The following is a 16,411-nucleotide window of genomic DNA, read 5'->3' as shown; positions in this document are numbered from 1 at the left end:
CCCCAACCCTCACACACCACAACCCTCGCACACCCCAATCCAGCTCACACACCCCAACCCTCACACACCCTATCTCAGCTCACACATCCCAACTCTCACACTCCCCATCCCAGCTCACACACCCCAACCCAGCTCACACACCCCAAACCACCTCACACACCCCAACCCTCACACACCACAACCCTCGCACACCCCAATCCAGCTCACACACCCCAACCCTCACACACCCTATCTCAGCTCACACATCCTAACTCTCACACTCCCCATCCCAGCTCACACACCCCAACCCAGCTCACATACCCCAAACCACCTCACACACCCCACCCTCACACACCACAACCCTTACACACTCCAATCCAGCTCACACACCCCAACCCTCACACACCCTAACTCAGCTCACACACCCCTACCCTCACACACCCTCACTCATCTCACACACCCCGATCCTCACAAACCCCAACCCGGCATATACGCCCTTACCCCAGTGATGCATCTTGGGCTCAGTGAGGGCTTCTGTGCTTCAACATACAGGATATCTTCTCTTCAGACGTTGGTGTGTACTCCAGGTGGGAGTGGACCTGGTAGTACCAGTCCCCATCACCCAGCTCCTCGTGGAGGTCACATCAGATTTCACCCCCTGTCCGTCCCGCCGCCATGTCAATCTGACTGGTTCGGGGTAGAAGTCGTAGGCGCTGCACATCAGCATGGCAGGGTGTCTGCCACTGGGTGGAGTCATTGAGCTCACTCTGACATGGGGCTCAACGAGGGGAAGAAAAACAAAAGTGTAATGTCGGCATAGATCAACGAAACGTAGTTTTGATATCATTGAACCTAGACTGTGCTTTAGAAATTAGACTTCATTAGATAGATTAGCAGGAATGTATATAGATGATTAGCATTGTACTGTCAATACATACAACTGAGTGTACAAAACATTAGGAACACCTACTCTTTCCATGACATAGGCTGACTAGGTGAATCCAGGTGAAAGCTATGATCCCTTATTGATGTCCCTTATGTGTAGATGAGGGGGAGGAGACAGGTTAAAGATGAAGGGGAGGAGACAGGTTAAAGAAAGATGTTTAAACCTTGAGACAATTGAGAAATGGATTGTGTATGTGTACCATTCAGAGGGTGAATGGGCAAGACAAAAGATTTAAGTGCCTTTGAGCGGCGTATGTAGGCACACCAGTTTGAGTGTGTCAAGAACTGCAATGTTGCTGGGTTTTTAACGCTCAACAGTTTCCCTTGTGTATCAAGAATGGTCCACCACCCAAAGGACATCCAGTCAACTTAACACAACTGTGGGAAGCATTGGAGTCAACATGGGCCAGCATCCCTGTGGAACGCTTTCGACACCCTGTAGAGTCCATGCCCGGACAAATTGAGGATGTTCTGAGGGGAAAAGGGGGTGCAACTCAATATTAGGAAAGTGTTCTTAGTGTTTTGTACACTCCGTGTAGATTCATTTTAATATTATGTTTGTTTTCAGATACATCCAAGAGGTAATACAGTGTTTTAAATAGTTGCAGCTATAGAACTGTTCATCTTTGTTGTTGTTGATAGATACACCCTCTCTGAATTACTGACCTCTGCCTGCCTTTGACCTGTCGTTTACCTGCCCCTGTACTAGAAATACACATTTCTTCCTTCAACACTGTCTGCATCTGGGTCATACCTGAAACCTGATAGTTTGTATATTGACATGTTATGCAGATCACATTTACCACCACCTCTTCAATGAACATCCCATAGGCCTCTACTTTATGGACAAGGTATGTGTATGAAAACCATTATCAAAACAGTTTTGTTCAATCACATTTACCACAAAAACCAAGGTATGAATACTGACATGTGCATGTTTTGTTAATGATCAGTCGTATTTTTTGTATTCACGGACTTCACCCTCCCTACACCTCTGATGATATAACAGGAAACTTGTTCCAAGACATGCTTTTCAAAGGTTCTTCAGAGAACTTATAGGGGTTCCCCCACAGTTTCAATTTGAAGAACTCCTAAAGAATATTCCAGGAACCTTTTCTTTTTACAGTGTAGCTGACCCACAGACAGTGCAGAACTGTACTGTCCCTATAGGCTTTGACTAAGGTGGAATATTTTTCAGGTATTTTACAAGTGTTCCTTCTCCAGATAAATCACTCTCAACATTTAAATATGTTTGGTTGTCCTCGTCTTTATCATTGTAATGACATGCTTGAATAATATAGGACTAGAATAAGATGCAGAGGGCTTTTAGCATCTCTTCATGCATATTGAATGGTTATAAGTTTAAATACACAACTATTATAGTCTATCGCAACCGCGCAGTGTTCTCTTTCTTCTTTCAAACTCACCGCAAGTTGTTTATGCTGCTGCATTTAACATTCAGCAAACAAGAGCAAGCTTGCATCCCTCTTCGAATAGTCTATTAGTATAAGAAAATGCAACAACAACAAAAATGTCCAACAAGCTTTTCTAGTCTAGAATGTCCTGGGACTCCACAAGAGCTAAAACAAAGAGAAAGAGAGAGGCCAGCTGAGAGCACACTGTACACTCTAAAAAGAAAAGGTTCCTGGAGTCTCTTTTAGGGGTTCTTCAAATTGAAACTGTGGGGGAACCCCTATAAATGATTAAAACAACTCCTTTTAATGGGATCCTCGAAGAACCCTTTGAAGAACCTTTTGGGGTTCATTTTTTAACTACCCCACTCCCCTACTATTATTATTATTAATAATAACATGCATAACAACAAGGACAATATCACAATATTTGAGTTGTCAGTGTTTATTATGATTTTAGTGGCAATGCAGAATAAAAACATCTAAATATGAGGTAAACTCCCAGCAGAGCCCAAGTCAAATGGATATATCCTCAGGCGTGTTGATATTAATGTGTTCATGTTCTCTGTATCCAGAGCCCCAAGTCCAATGGGTTTATCCTCAGGCGTGTTGATGTTAATGTGTTCATGTTCTCTGTATCTAGAGCCCCAAGTCCAATGGGTTTATCCTCAGGCGTGTTGATGTTAATGTGTTGATGTTCTCTGTATCCAGAGCCCCAAGTCCAATGGGTTTATCCTCAGGCCTGTTGATGTTAATGTGTTGATGTTCTCTGTATCCAGAGCCCCAAGTCCAATGGGTTTATCCTCAGGCGTGTTGATGTTAATGTGTTCATGTTCTCTGTATCTAGAGCCCAAGTCCAATGGGTTTATCCTCAGGCCTGTTGATGTTAATGTGTTGATGTTCTCTGTATCCAGAGCCCCAAGTCCAATGGGTTTATCCTCAGGCGTGTTGATGTTAATGTGTTCATGTTCTCTGTATCTAGAGCCCAAGTCCAATGGGTTTATCCTCAGGCGTGTTGATGTTAATGTGTTCATGTTCTCTGTATCTAGAGCCCAAGTCAAATGGATATATCCTCAGGCGTGTTGATGTTAATGTGTTCATGTTCTCTGTATCTAGAGCCCAAGTCCAATGGGTTTATCCTCAGGCCTGTTGATATTAATGTGTTGATGTTCTCTGTATCCAGAGCCCCAAGTCCAATGGGTTTATCCTCAGACCTGTTGATATTAATGTGTTGATGTTCTCTGTATCCAGAGCCCCAAGTCCAATGGGTTTATCCTCAGGCCTGTTGATATTAATGTGTTGATGTTCTCTGTATCCAGAGCCCCAAGTCCAATGGGTTTATCCTCAGGCCTGTTGATGTTAATGTGTTGATGTTCTCTGTATCCAGAGCCCCAAGTCCAATGGGTTTATCCTCAGGCCTGTTGATGTTAATGTGTTGATGTTCTCTGTATCCAGAGCTCCAAGTCCAATGGGTTTATCCTCAGGCCTGTTGATGTTAATGTGTTGATGTTCTCTGTATCCAGAGCCCCAAGTCCAATGGGTTCATCCTCAGGCCTGTTGATGTTAATGTGTTGATGTTCTCTGTATCCAGAGCCCCAAGTCCAATGGGTTTATCCTCAGGCCTGTTGATGTTAATGTGTTGATGTTAATGTGTTGATGTTCTCTGTATCCAGAGCCCCAAGTCCAATGGGTTTATCCTCAGGCCTGTTGATGTTAATGTGTTGATGTTCTCTGTATCCAGAGCCCCAAGTCCAATGGGTTTATCCTCTGGCCTGTTGATGTTAATGTGTTGATGTTCTCTGTATCCAGAGCCCCAAGTCCAATGGGTTTATCCTCTGGCCTGTTGATGTTAATGTGTTGATGTTCTCTGTATCCAGAGCCCCAAGTCCAATGGGTTTATCCAGAGCCCCAAGTCCAATGGCCTGGCCTTGATATTAATGTGTTGATGTTCTCTGTATCCAGAGCCACAATGACTTTGCAGTGCATGGTGATCAGACAGATTTCCTGTTCTGTTCATCAGAGCTGTCCGGAGGGTGAAGTCTGTGAATCCAAAAAATGTAACAAAATATGTACACGACAGTATTCATACATTGGTTTTTGTGGTAAATGTGAATGAAAACTGTTTTGATAATGGTTTTCCTACACATAGCTTGTCCATAATGTAGAGGCCTATAAGATTTTCAATGAAGAGGCAAGGGAGCAGGATGGTACATGTGATCTGTAGAACATACCAATACCAACTGACATACCTGTATGGCTCCTCACACCCAATACAGCTAGCCTTCAACATATTTATATAGTATACATATTTATACATATTACCTCTATGTTGATTGATATCCATTGAATCGTGTCCACTTTCTGTTTTAGAAAGTTTTGCGCAAATATAAGAAGATAGCGGGTATCATCATAAAACAACTTCAATTTGGATCATACACAAGGGACAAACCTTGCCTTAAATTGAGGAGATAGTTAAAGTTTTTCAGTTAAGTGCCTGCACCTCCTGTCCTTTCAAATTCAAATCCAAATGTTTCAGTTGGGCAATTAGGTTCCTGCACAAACCCCTACTAACTAAGGAGGTTTCTCGCTGAAACCCACCTCCTATGGAGTTCTTGGAATAACCTTTTAGGGGCAATTTCAGTGCCAAGAACCCTAAGGTTCTTTGAAGAACTTTGAGGATCCTAGAAGAACCCTTGTTGAACCCCTGATTGTCTTTAGAGTACAGGTGTGTATTGTGCAAGACAACAGTCATAATATGGAAAGAAAAATCATAGCACAAGTGCATGAAAGCCAAACACACTCCAGCCAATAGGCCTCTACCTCAGACATGATTGTCTTTATCCACTCCTGTTCAGTTTGAGTTCAGTGAACTAATTGGTATAAACTACTTTTAAAATAATAATACTGTTTTTTGGGGTATCTGTACTTTACTTTATTAGTTATATTTACTGCACTACATTCCTAAAGAAAATAATGTACTTTTTACTCCATACATTTTCCCTGACAGCCAAAGGTACTCTTTACATTTTGAATGCTTAGCAGGACAGGAAAATGGTCTAATTCACACAATTATCAAGATGACATCCCTGGTCATCCCTACTGCCTCTGATCTGGCAGACTCAACAAACACAAATGTTTGTAAATGATGTCTGAATGTTGGAGCGTGCCACCAGTTAAAATATAAGCAATTTGAAATGATCATACTTTTACTTTAGTAGTATTTTACTGGGTGACTTTCACTTTGACCATTTTCTATGAAGATACTATATCTTTACTTTTACTCAAGTATGAGAATTGGGTACTTTTTCCACCACTGCTAATATGGTGAGAGTTGAGTAGAAAGGATGAGAGGAATAAAGAGGATGAATATGAGGGTGCAGCCTGGACGTGGATGAGGCCCAGTGGAGTTGGGTTTCAGCGCAGGGGGGCGGGCCTGCAACGGGAGGAGTCGGAGTTTGTTCAGCAGGCAAACCAAGGAGGGTTAGTTCGGGTCTGTTCGTTTCACTAACTGAGGTTGTTTGGTTCAGTCGCTGAATGCTGTGAAAAGTTTACACAGCTCATCAGACAGTCACTGTTTTCGTGGGCCGAGGAACAACTGAGCTGACGGATGAGCGGACATTGTTGTTTTTTTCCTCAGGTGTGACTGGCAATAGGTGTAGGCAACAAAAGTGCCTGCTCCTTTGTAAACAACAGAGATTTGAGATGAAGATACCGGACGTGATTCAAGCCCTCCTCTTGGTCCAAAGTAAGTAGCCAACCCAACTTGAAATAATACACTGTTATTTTATTAGCTTTTCGACTACTATAATTTTGTCAAGCCTATACACATTGTGTTCATTTTGGGTCATGATGCATTTGATCTCACCTAGTTTAACCTAACCCACACCACAGTGAGTCTGAGCAGTTATGCACTGTTTTAGCACTAGATTTGTGAATGCGTGTCTGAGCGTGAGTGCGTGCATATACATGCACGCACGGGTATGGGGGTATGGGTCCTGTTGCCAAACCAGCAAGGAAAGCTCAATATTTCAAAGGCTGAAGTGGATGGCACATTTTCTCATGCCCACATAATGTCAGATGAGAGGTAGTCCTACCCTGTTGTTGTTTGGACAGAAATTATTATCTAAAGAAAAAACAGCTGCTAGAACTCTGCTTCCAGACAGAACTATGAACTGTCTGTCTGTCTGTCTGTCTGTCTGTCTGTCTGTCTGTCTGTCTGTCTGTCTGTCTGTCTGTCTGTCTGTCTGTCTGTCTGTCTGTCTGTCTGTCTGTCTGTCTGTCTGTCTGTCTGTCTGTCTGTCTGTCTGTCTGTCTGTCTGTCTGTCTGTCTGTCTGTCTGTCTGTCTGTCTGTCTGTCTGTCTGTCTGTCTGTCTGTCTGTCTGTCTGTCTGTCTGTCTGTCTGTCTGTCTTTGCTTATTTTTTTGGCTCCTATCGATTCTCTTAACAGAGGACTGTAAAGCAGTTGACTATTATGGGATGTGTGTTTGGATACTGGTTGATGACCGGTACAGTCTTCACCTACTGATTCACTGGAATGGAAGGCACAGCTGTTCAGACTAGAGCATGCATCAGTCTCTCTCCCTCTCTCTCTCTCTCTGTGTGTGTGTCTGTGTCTGTGCATGCCTCTATACAGACACGAGTCTGTGGCTGTGCATGCCTCTATACAGACACGAGTCTGTGTCTGTGCATGCCTCTATGCAGGTATATGTTTGAGTACATTATGTTTGACTATGTATCTAATATACAATGTGTGTGTTTCTGTCATTGGGTGTTTCTTTGGTCTGGAGTAACAAAGAGTAAATGACAGTGTGTTTTATAGGGTCTGTTTTTCCAGTGTGGTAAAGTTGTGGTGTAAGTTGCATGCTCTTGTCTCGTGGGGCTGATTCCTCTTACTAAACACCCACTCTGAGCTCCTGGACAACACAGCAACATAGGCTTACCCTCCACCACTCTCTCACACACCTCATCCTCATACTCACCCCCATCACCTCACCTCTCTTCCATCAGAGCAAAAAGCTGCCACCTTACATCCACCTTTTATCACCCCTCACTCTCTCTTTTCCTTTCTCTCTGGTTCAAACTGCTTTCCCAACACTTTCCTACCCTCTCTCTCTCTGCCCATTTATTTATTTCTCTCTCTGCCCATTTATTTATTTCTCCCTCTCTGCCCATTTATCTATTTCTCCCTCTCTCTGCCCATTTATCTATTTCTCCCTCTCTCTCTGCCCATGTATCTATTTCTCCCTCTCTCTCTGCCCATGTATCTATTTCTCCCTCTCTCTCTGCCCATTTATCTATTTCTCCCTCTCTCTCTGCCCATGTATCTATTTCTCCCTCTCTCTCTGCCCATTTATCTATTTCTCCCTCTCTCTCTGCCCATTTATCTATTTCTCCCTCTCTCTCTGCCCATTTATCTATTTCTCCCTCTCTGCCCATTTATCTATTTCTCTCTCTGCACATTTATCTATTTCTCTCTCTGCCCATTTATCTATTTCTCTCTCTGCACATTTATCTATTTATCCCTCTCTCTGCCCATTTATCTATTTCTCTCTCTGCCCATTTATCTATTTCTCTCTCTCTGCCCTTTATCTATTTCCCCCTCTCTCTCTGCCCATTTATCTATTTCTCCCTCTCTCTGCCCATTTATCTATTTCTCCCTCTCTCTCTGCCCATTTATCTATTTCTCCCTCTCTCTCTGCCCATTTATCTATTTCTCTCTCTGCCCATTTATCTATTTCTCTCTCTCTGCCCTTTATCTATTTCTCCATCTCTCTCTGCCCATTTATCTATTTCTCCCTCTCTCTGCCCATTTATCTATTTCTCCCTCTCTCTCTGCCCATTTATCTATTTCTCCCTCTCTCTCTGCCCATTTATCTATTTATCCCTCTCTCTCTGCCCATTTATCTATTTCTCCCTCTCTCTCTGCCCATTTATCTATTTCTCCCTCTCTCTCTGCCCATTTATCTATTTCTCCCTCTCTCTGCCCATTTATATATTTCTCCCTCTCTCTCTGCCCATTTATCTATTTCTCCCTCTCTCTCTCTGCCCATTTATCTATTTCTCCCTCTCTCTCTGCCCATTTATCTATTTCTCCCTCTCTGACCATTTATCTATTTCTCCCTCTCTCTGCCCATTTATCTATTTCTCCCTCTCTATGCCCATTTATCTATTTCTCCCTCTCTCTCTGCCCATTTATCTATTTCTCCCTCTCTCTCTGCCCATTTATCTATTTCTCCCTCTCTCTGCCCATTTATCTATTTCTCCCTCTCTATGCCCATTTATCTATTTCTCCCTCTCTCTCTGCCCATTTATCTATTTATCCCTCTCTCTCTGCCCATTTATCTATTTCTCCCTCTCTCTCTGCCCATTTATCTATTTCTCCCTCTCTCTCTGCCCATTTATCTATTTCTCCCTCTCTCTCTGCCCATTTATCTATTTCTCCCTCTCTCTGCCCATTTATCTATTTCTCCCTCTCTCTCTGCCCATTTATCTATTTCTCCCTCTCTCTCTGCCCATTTATCTATTTCTCCCTCTCTCTCTGCCCATTTATCTATTTCTCCCTCTCTCTGCCCATTTATCTATTTCTCCCTCTCTCTCTGTCCATTTATCTATTTCTCCCTCTCTCTGCCCATTTATCTATTTCTCCCTCTCTCTCTGCCCATTTATCTATTTCTCCCTCTCTCTCTGCCCATTTATCTATTTCTCCCTCTCTCTCTGCCCATTTATCTATTTCTCCCTCTCTCTGCCCATTTATCTATTTCTCCCTCTCTCTCTGCCCATTTATCTATTTCTCCCTCTCTCTCTGCCCATTTATCTATTTATCCCTCTCTCTGCCCATTTATCTATTTATCCCTCTCTCTGCCCATTTATCTATTTCTCCCTCTCTCTCTGCCCATTTATCTATTTCTCCCTCTCTCTCTGCCCATTTATCTATTTCTCCCTCTCTCTCTGCCCATTTATCTATTTCTCCCTCTCTCTGCCCATTTATCTATTTCTCCCTCTCTCTCTGCCCATTTATCTATTTCTCCCTCTCTCTGCCCATTTATCTATTTCTCCCTCTCTCTCTGCCCTTTTATCTATTTCTCCCTCTCTCTCTGCCCTTTTATCTATTTCTCCCTCTCTGCCCATTTATCTATTTCTCACTCTCTCTCTGCCCATTTATCTATTTCTCCCTCTCTCTCTGCCCTTTTATCTATTTCTCCCTCTCTCTCTGCCCTTTTATCTATTTCTCCCTCTCTGCCCATTTATCTATTTCTCACTCTCTCTCTGCCCATTTATCTATTTCTCCCTCTCTCTGCCCATTTATCTATTTCTCCCTCTCTCTGCCCATTTATCTATTTCTCCCTCTCTCTCTGCCCATTTATCTATTTCTCTCTCTGCCCATTTATCTATTTCTCCCTCTCTCTCTGCCCATTTATCTATTTCTCCCTCTCTCTGCCCATTTATCTATTTCTCCCTCTCTCTCTGCCCATTTATCTATTTCTCACTCTCTCTATGCCCATTTATCTATTTCTCCCTCTCTCTCTGCCCTTTTATCTATTTCTCCCTCTCTCTCTGCCCATTTATCTATTTCTCACTCTCTCTATGCCCATTTATCTATTTCTCCCTCTCTCTCTGCCCTTTTATCTATTTCTCCCTCTCTCTCTGCCCATTTATCTATTTCTCACTCTCTCTATGCCCATTTATCTATTTCTCCCTCTCTCTCTGCCCTTTTATCTATTTCTCCCTCTCTGCCCATTTATCTATTTCTCCCTCTCTCTCTGCCCATTTATCTATTTCTCCCTCTCTCTCTGCCCATTTATCTATTTCTCCCTCTCTCTCTGCCCATTTATCTATTTCTCTCTCTCTGTCCATTTATCTATTTCTCCCTCTCTCTCTGACCATTTATCTATTTCTCCCTCTCTCTGCCCATTTATCTATTTCTCTCTCTCTGCCCATTTATCTATTTCTCCCTCTCTCTGCCCATTTATCTATTTAAGCATAAATATGGGTTGTATTTACAATGGTGTTTGTTCTTCACTGGTTGACCTTTTCTTGTGGTAACAGGTCACAAGTCTTGCTGCTGTGATGGCACACTGTGGTATTTCACCCAGTATATATGGGAGTTTATCAAAATCGGGTTTGTTTTCGAATTCTTTGTGGATCTGTGTAATCTGAGAGAAATATGTGTCTCTAATATGGTCATACATTTGGCAGGAGGTTAGGAAGTGCAGCTCAGTTTCCACCTCATTTTGTGGGCAGTGTGCACATAACCTGTCTTCTCTTGAAAGCCAGGCCTGCCTACGGCAGCCTTTCTCAATAGCATGGCTATGCTCACTGAGTCTGTGCATAGTCAAAGCTTTCCTTAAGTTTGGATCAGTCACAGTGGTCAGGTATTCTGCCACTGTGTACTCTCTGTTTAGGGCTAAATAGCATTCTAGTTTGCTCTGTTTTTTGTTTAATCCTTTCCAACGTGTCAAGTAATTAACTTTATGTTTTCTCATGAGTGGCTTTTTGTTCTCTAATTGTGTGACTGTCCTGGGGCTCTGTGGGGTGTGTTTGTATTTGTGAACAGAGCCCCAGGACCATCTTGCTCAGGGGACTCTTCTCCAGGTTCATATCTCTGTAGGTGATGGCTTTGTTATGGAAGGTTTGGGAATCGCTTCCTTTTAGGTGGTTGTAGAATTTAACGTTTCTTTTCTGGATTTTGATAATTAGCAGGTATCGGCCTAAATCTGCTCTACATGCATTATTTGGTGTTCTACGCTGTACAGGGAGGATATTTTTGCAGAATTCTGCATTCAGAGTCTCAATTTGGTGTTTGTCCCATTTTGTGAAGTCTTGGTTGGTGAGTGGACCCCAGACCTCACAACCATAAAGGGCAATGGTTTCTATAATTAATTCAAGTATTTTTAGCCAGATCCTAATCTCTCTCTCACTTTCTTTCTCACTTTCTTTCTTTCTTAATGGTACAGCTGTGCATAGTTTTTACCTATACTTCTTCTCTCTGAGTGTGATTGGTGGGCCAAGGTGTGTGTTTGTGGAACTCTGGACAGGATGAGCCAATCAGACGTATAGTCATCTCAGGTCAGATGGCTTGGACAGAAATCAGAAAGGGATGCATCCTCTCTCATAGCTTTGTCCTTATAGGCACATATCTGGCATCACTTTAATCCTCCCCAAATCCCAACCATAAACCCATTAGGGATGGAATTGCAAAACTGACCTTGAATCAGTGTAATGCGGCCTCTTGCTCATCGTCCATGTTCCACCAGAATGTGTTCCTCAACTGAACACTTGATCGAGGGTTTTCCCCCAGTGTGGTTAAAGTTATCCAGTGACAGGGAAACAGCTTCATGTTGAGTGACCTTTGGCTTCGGACTGGCTGTGACACCTTGGGATTTGATGGGGTCTCTTTAGCTGGCATGCTACTGCTGTAATGTCACTGTAGCGTCTGTGGGTTTTTCCTGAGTCTCCTGTGGTGTGTGTTTCTAACTGTGTTTTTACATACACGTGTGTGTTCAACCAGAGTCCCGTGTGTGTGTGTGTGTGTGTGTGTGTGTGTGTGTGTGTGTGTGTGTGTGTGTGTGTGTGTGTGTGTGTGTGTGTGTGTGTGTGTGTGTGTGTGTGTGTGTGTGTGTGTGTGTGTGTGTGTGTGTGTGTGTGTGTGTGTGTGTGTGTGCCTCTATACAGACACGAGTCTGTGTCTGTGCATGCCTCTATGCAGGTATATGTTTGAGTACATTATGTGTTTGACTATGTATCTAATATACAATATGTGTGTTTCTGTCATTGGGTGTTTCTGTGATCTGGAGTAACAAAGAGTAAATGACAGTGTGTTTTATAGGGTCTGTTTTTCCAGTGTGGTAAAGTTGTGGTGTAAGTTGCATGCTCTAGTCTGGTGGGGCTGATTCCTCTTACTAAACACCCACTCTGAGCTCCTGGACAACACAGCTACGTAGGCGTGTGTGTGTGTGTGACTAGCGTCTGTGTTTGTACTTACAGTACGATGATTCTCATGTTTCTGTTACAGTCCCTGCGGCCTTCCTCTTCACTGCTGGTGAGTCTCAATGTTTTACCGGACTAGTGTGTGTGTTTGTATATACTTAGTATGTGTGCAACTTTAATGTGTTAGGTCTGAGTGTGTGTGTATTAGTTGTGAGTGTGTTTATGTCATGCAAATACTGTAAGTGCATGCTTCTCTCTCTCTCTCTCTCTCTCTCTCTCTCTTTCTCTCTCTCTCTCTCTCTCTCTCTCTCTCTCTCTCTCTCTCTCTCTCTCTCTCTCTCTCTTTCTCTCTCTCTCTCTCTCTCTCTCTCTCTCTCTCTCTCTCTCTCTCTCTCTCTCTTTCTCTCTCTCTCTCTCTCTCTCTCTCTCTCTCTCTCTCTCTCTCTCTCTCTCTCTCTCTCTCTCTCTCTCTTTCTCTCTTTCTCTTTCTCTTTCTCTCTCTCTCTCTCTCTCTCTCTCTCTCTCTCTCTCTCTCTCTCTCTCTCTCTCTCTCTCTCTCTCTCTCTCTCTCTCTCTCTCTCTCTCTTTCTCTCTCTCTCTCTCTCTCTCTCTCTCTCTCTCTCTCTCTCTCTCTCTCTCTCTCTCTCTCTCTCTCTCTCTCTCTCTCTCTCTCTCTCTCTCTCTCTCTCTCTCTCTCTCTCTCTCTCTCTCTCTCTCTCTCTCTCTCTCTCTCTCTCTCTCTCTCTCTCTCTCTCTCTCTCTCTCTCTCTCTCTCTCTCTCTCTCTCTCTCTCTCTCTCTCTTCTTTCTTTTAGTGTTGGCTCAGTCCGACAGCAGCAGTGTGGTTGTTGCGGGCTACAACGTGAGCGCCCCCACTGGCTCTAGGGTGGTACTGCAGTGTGTGAGCGGGCGCATGGTGTGGACCAGGGACAGTCTGAAGGACAGACAGAGGGTGGTCCACTGGGACCTGTACCGCCCAGGGCCAGACTATGCCATGGAGAGGGTTGCAGACATGTTCTCTGCTGGAGACCAGCGCATCTATAACGGACACAACCAGGGGAGGGTCAGCCTCAGCCAATCAGCATTCAACGACGGAAACTTCTCTCTCGTCATCAGAGGTGATAGCTGTCTGTCTTTTTGTCTGTTTCTCTTAATGTGATTTGAGGCCATCTCTTTCTCCTTATCTTTCTATCTCTCTCTCTCTCTCCCACTCTCTCTCTCCCACTCTCTCTCTCCCTCTCTCTCTCTCCCACTCTCTCTAGACATTGCGATAAGTGACCGAGGCCTGTACTCCTGTAACCTGCACCATCACTACTGTCACCTGTATGAAACGATCAGAATACAGGTCAACGTCACCAAGTCACGTAAGTTCTGCCTTATCCCAAGTTGGGGAAAATAGTTATGATATGGTAATATTATGGTCATGACCTCTCTCAACGTGTGGTTGTATTGTGATCTGTGTGGGTTTCAGGTCGTAAGGAGCAGCGGTTCTGGGACGGTCAGAAAGCTGTGTTTGTGGTGTTGGTAGGCAGCACGGTGGTGTTGCCGTGTGTGAATCGCCGCTCTGTGTGGACAGAAGATGGCAGTGAGGAGGAACAGCAGGTGTGTGTGTGTGTGTGTGTGTGTGTGTGTGTGTGTGTGTGTGTGTGTGTGTGTGTGTGTGTGTGTGTGTGTGTGTGTGTGTGTGTGTGTGTGTGTGTGTGTGTGTGTGTGTGTGTGTGTGTGTGTGTGTGTGTGTGTGTGTGTGTGTGTGTGTGTTATGAATGCTTTTTTACAGCACTAGAATGAGATGAGGAAGAATTGGACAGTGATGTCATTTAGGAGGAATGTAAATGGGCAGGAAGACAAATGAAACTCCAAGTGAATGGAACTGAACGGAAGGATTGGAACAGCTGGCTTCCTTAATGACGTGATCTCAAATACTTCTCAGTCTCAGTCTTGTCATGTATATTTCCTGTGCACTTTTATCACCTAATATCTATCTTAACCCTCTATCCCATCTTAGGTAGCGCATGCTTTCCCAGCATTGATTTCAGTAATCATGTAAAGTCAGTCCAGTGATTACTTCAAGGGTAGTTGGAAAGAAAGATGTATGGTCTCTTTTACTATAATGTATTGTCCAATCCTTCTCTATCTGGTCTTAGGTGGTGCATTGGGACCGGCAGCCTCCGGGTGTTCGTCACGACCGTGCAGACCGTCTGATAGACCTGTATGCCTCTGGGGAGCAGCGCAGCTACGGACCCCTGTTCCTACAGAGGAAGATGAACATTAGCGCTGAGTCCTTCACACAGGGAGACTTCTCTCTGGCTATCTCTGCCCTGCAGGTCCTCTATAACACCATCCCGTGTCTGTCTGTCTGTCTGTCTGTCTGTCTGTCTGTCTGTCTGTCTGTCTGTCTGTCTGTCTGTCTGTCTGTCTGTCTGTCTGTCTGTCTGTCTGTCTGTCTGTCTGTCTGTCTGTCTGTCTGTCTGTCTGTCTGTCTGTCTGTCTGTCTGTCTGTCTGTCTGTCTGTCTGTCTGTCTGTCTGTCTGTCTGTCTGTCTGTCTGTCTGTCTGTCTGTCTGTGCACAACATGTAACAACTGTGTAACATCATAGCAACTACAGTGGTACAGTGGTAAAACAGGGATCTCTGAATGTATGCATCTGGTTGTCTGCCCCACAGCCAGGAGATCAGGGTCTGTACACCTGTCACCTACATCATCACTACTGTGGTCTTCATGAGAGAAGACAGTTTCAGCTCACCGTAGGCCCAGCTGAACCTCAGGCTACTGTTGCCCCAAGAGCACTGCCCAACCAAGACAAGGGTGAGATACTACATGTACACACACAGACACAAAGACATACATAATATACAGTACATGAGTATACTGCACACTGCACACTATGCTGCACTCCAGTTGACCACTGTAGAAATCGTACACGTGCTTATGTACAACTTAGAGAGAAATCAAAGTTGCTCTTTCATTTGCTCTCCTCCCTCCCTATCCCTTCTTCTCTATCGTCCTCATCATTGGCTTTTCCTTTTTTCCCAAACAGCACATTTTAAGAGGGGGGAGGGGAGAAGGAAGAGGGGGACGAATAGAAAGAGAGTGGAGGAGGAGGAGCAGGGAGAGAGAAAAGAGAAGGAGAGGAGAGAGGGAGTATAGGAGTAGCAGGGAGAGAGAAAAGAGAAGGAGAGGAGAGAGGGAGTATAGGAGGAGCAGGGAGAGAGAAAAGAGAAGGAGAGGAGAGAGGGAGTAACCAGTCGTAGTTAGGGGATTTGTTTTATGAGCAGCTCTTCCTGCCTTGTCAGCTAGTGCGGCGCCAGACCCCTAAACCATCCTCCTCCCTCTTCCTCACCCCCAATACGCCTCCTTACGACACCTCCCCCTCTTCACCCATCTCTCCCAACCCAACCCAGCCTTCCAAATCCTCCTTACCCCAACCCACCCTGGCCAGTCTCCCTAACCTTACTCCTCTCTCCCAACCCAAACAGCCTTCCAAACATCTCCTTCCTTACCCCTCCTCCCACTCCTTACCCCTCCTCCCACTCCTTACCCCTCCTCCCAAACCAAACAGCCTTCCAAACATCTCCTTCCTTACCCCTCCTCCCACTCCTTACCCCTCCTCCCACTCCTTACCCCTCCTCCCAACCCAAACAGCCTTCCAAACATCTCCTTCCTTACCCCTCCTCCCACTCCTTACTCCTCCTCCCACTCCTTACCCCTCCTCCCACTCCTTACCCCTCCTCCCAACCCAAACAGCCTTCCAAACATCTCCTTCCTTACCCCTCCTCCCACTCCTTACCCCTCCTCCCAACCCAAACAGCCTTCCAAACATCTCCTTCCTTACCCCTCCTCCCACTCCTTACCCCTCCTCCCAACCCAAACAGCCTTCCAAACATCTCCTTCCTTACCCCTCCTCCCATGCCTAACCTAGCAAACCCACCCACGCCAGTCTCCCTAACTTCCTAAACCCACTCCACCACCTCTCAGCATTCAGCCCCCCCTCTCAAGAGGGAAAATGTGGAGGGTAGATGGAGTGTGTGTGACAGGGAGGGGGGTGTAGTCTGAGGTTAGTTTTGAGGATCTGGTTTTGTCTTCAGACAGTCCCTGTCCCATTCCGCTCACTCTGCCACCAGACTCTCTCCCCCTCCCAGTTAGCGATC

The 16,411-nt window shown here is 44.7% G+C and overlaps 1 protein-coding gene across 1 annotated transcript in view; it reads left to right on the top strand.

Moving 5' to 3' along the window:
* Positions 1 to 5,805: 5,805 nt before the first annotated feature.
* The window catches only part of LOC124031355 (matrix remodeling-associated protein 8-like), a 27,978-nt gene continuing 17,372 nt past the window's right edge, over positions 5,806 to 16,411 (top strand). The window contains exons 1-7 of the mRNA XM_046342469.1: positions 5,806 to 6,081; positions 12,350 to 12,376; positions 13,079 to 13,381; positions 13,526 to 13,627; positions 13,735 to 13,865; positions 14,408 to 14,587; positions 14,927 to 15,068. Coding sequence (XP_046198425.1) covers positions 6,039 to 6,081; positions 12,350 to 12,376; positions 13,079 to 13,381; positions 13,526 to 13,627; positions 13,735 to 13,865; positions 14,408 to 14,587; positions 14,927 to 15,068 — 928 coding nt within the window. The 5' untranslated portion in view covers positions 5,806 to 6,038. The remainder of the gene's footprint in view (positions 6,082 to 12,349; positions 12,377 to 13,078; positions 13,382 to 13,525; positions 13,628 to 13,734; positions 13,866 to 14,407; positions 14,588 to 14,926; positions 15,069 to 16,411) is intronic.

This window comes from Oncorhynchus gorbuscha, linkage group LG03 (genome assembly GCF_021184085.1).
Source record: "Oncorhynchus gorbuscha isolate QuinsamMale2020 ecotype Even-year linkage group LG03, OgorEven_v1.0, whole genome shotgun sequence".
Lineage (NCBI taxonomy): Eukaryota > Metazoa > Chordata > Actinopteri > Salmoniformes > Salmonidae > Oncorhynchus > Oncorhynchus gorbuscha.
Note: the sequence above shows the minus strand (reverse complement) of the source record. Positions and strands in the feature narration are given on the sequence as shown.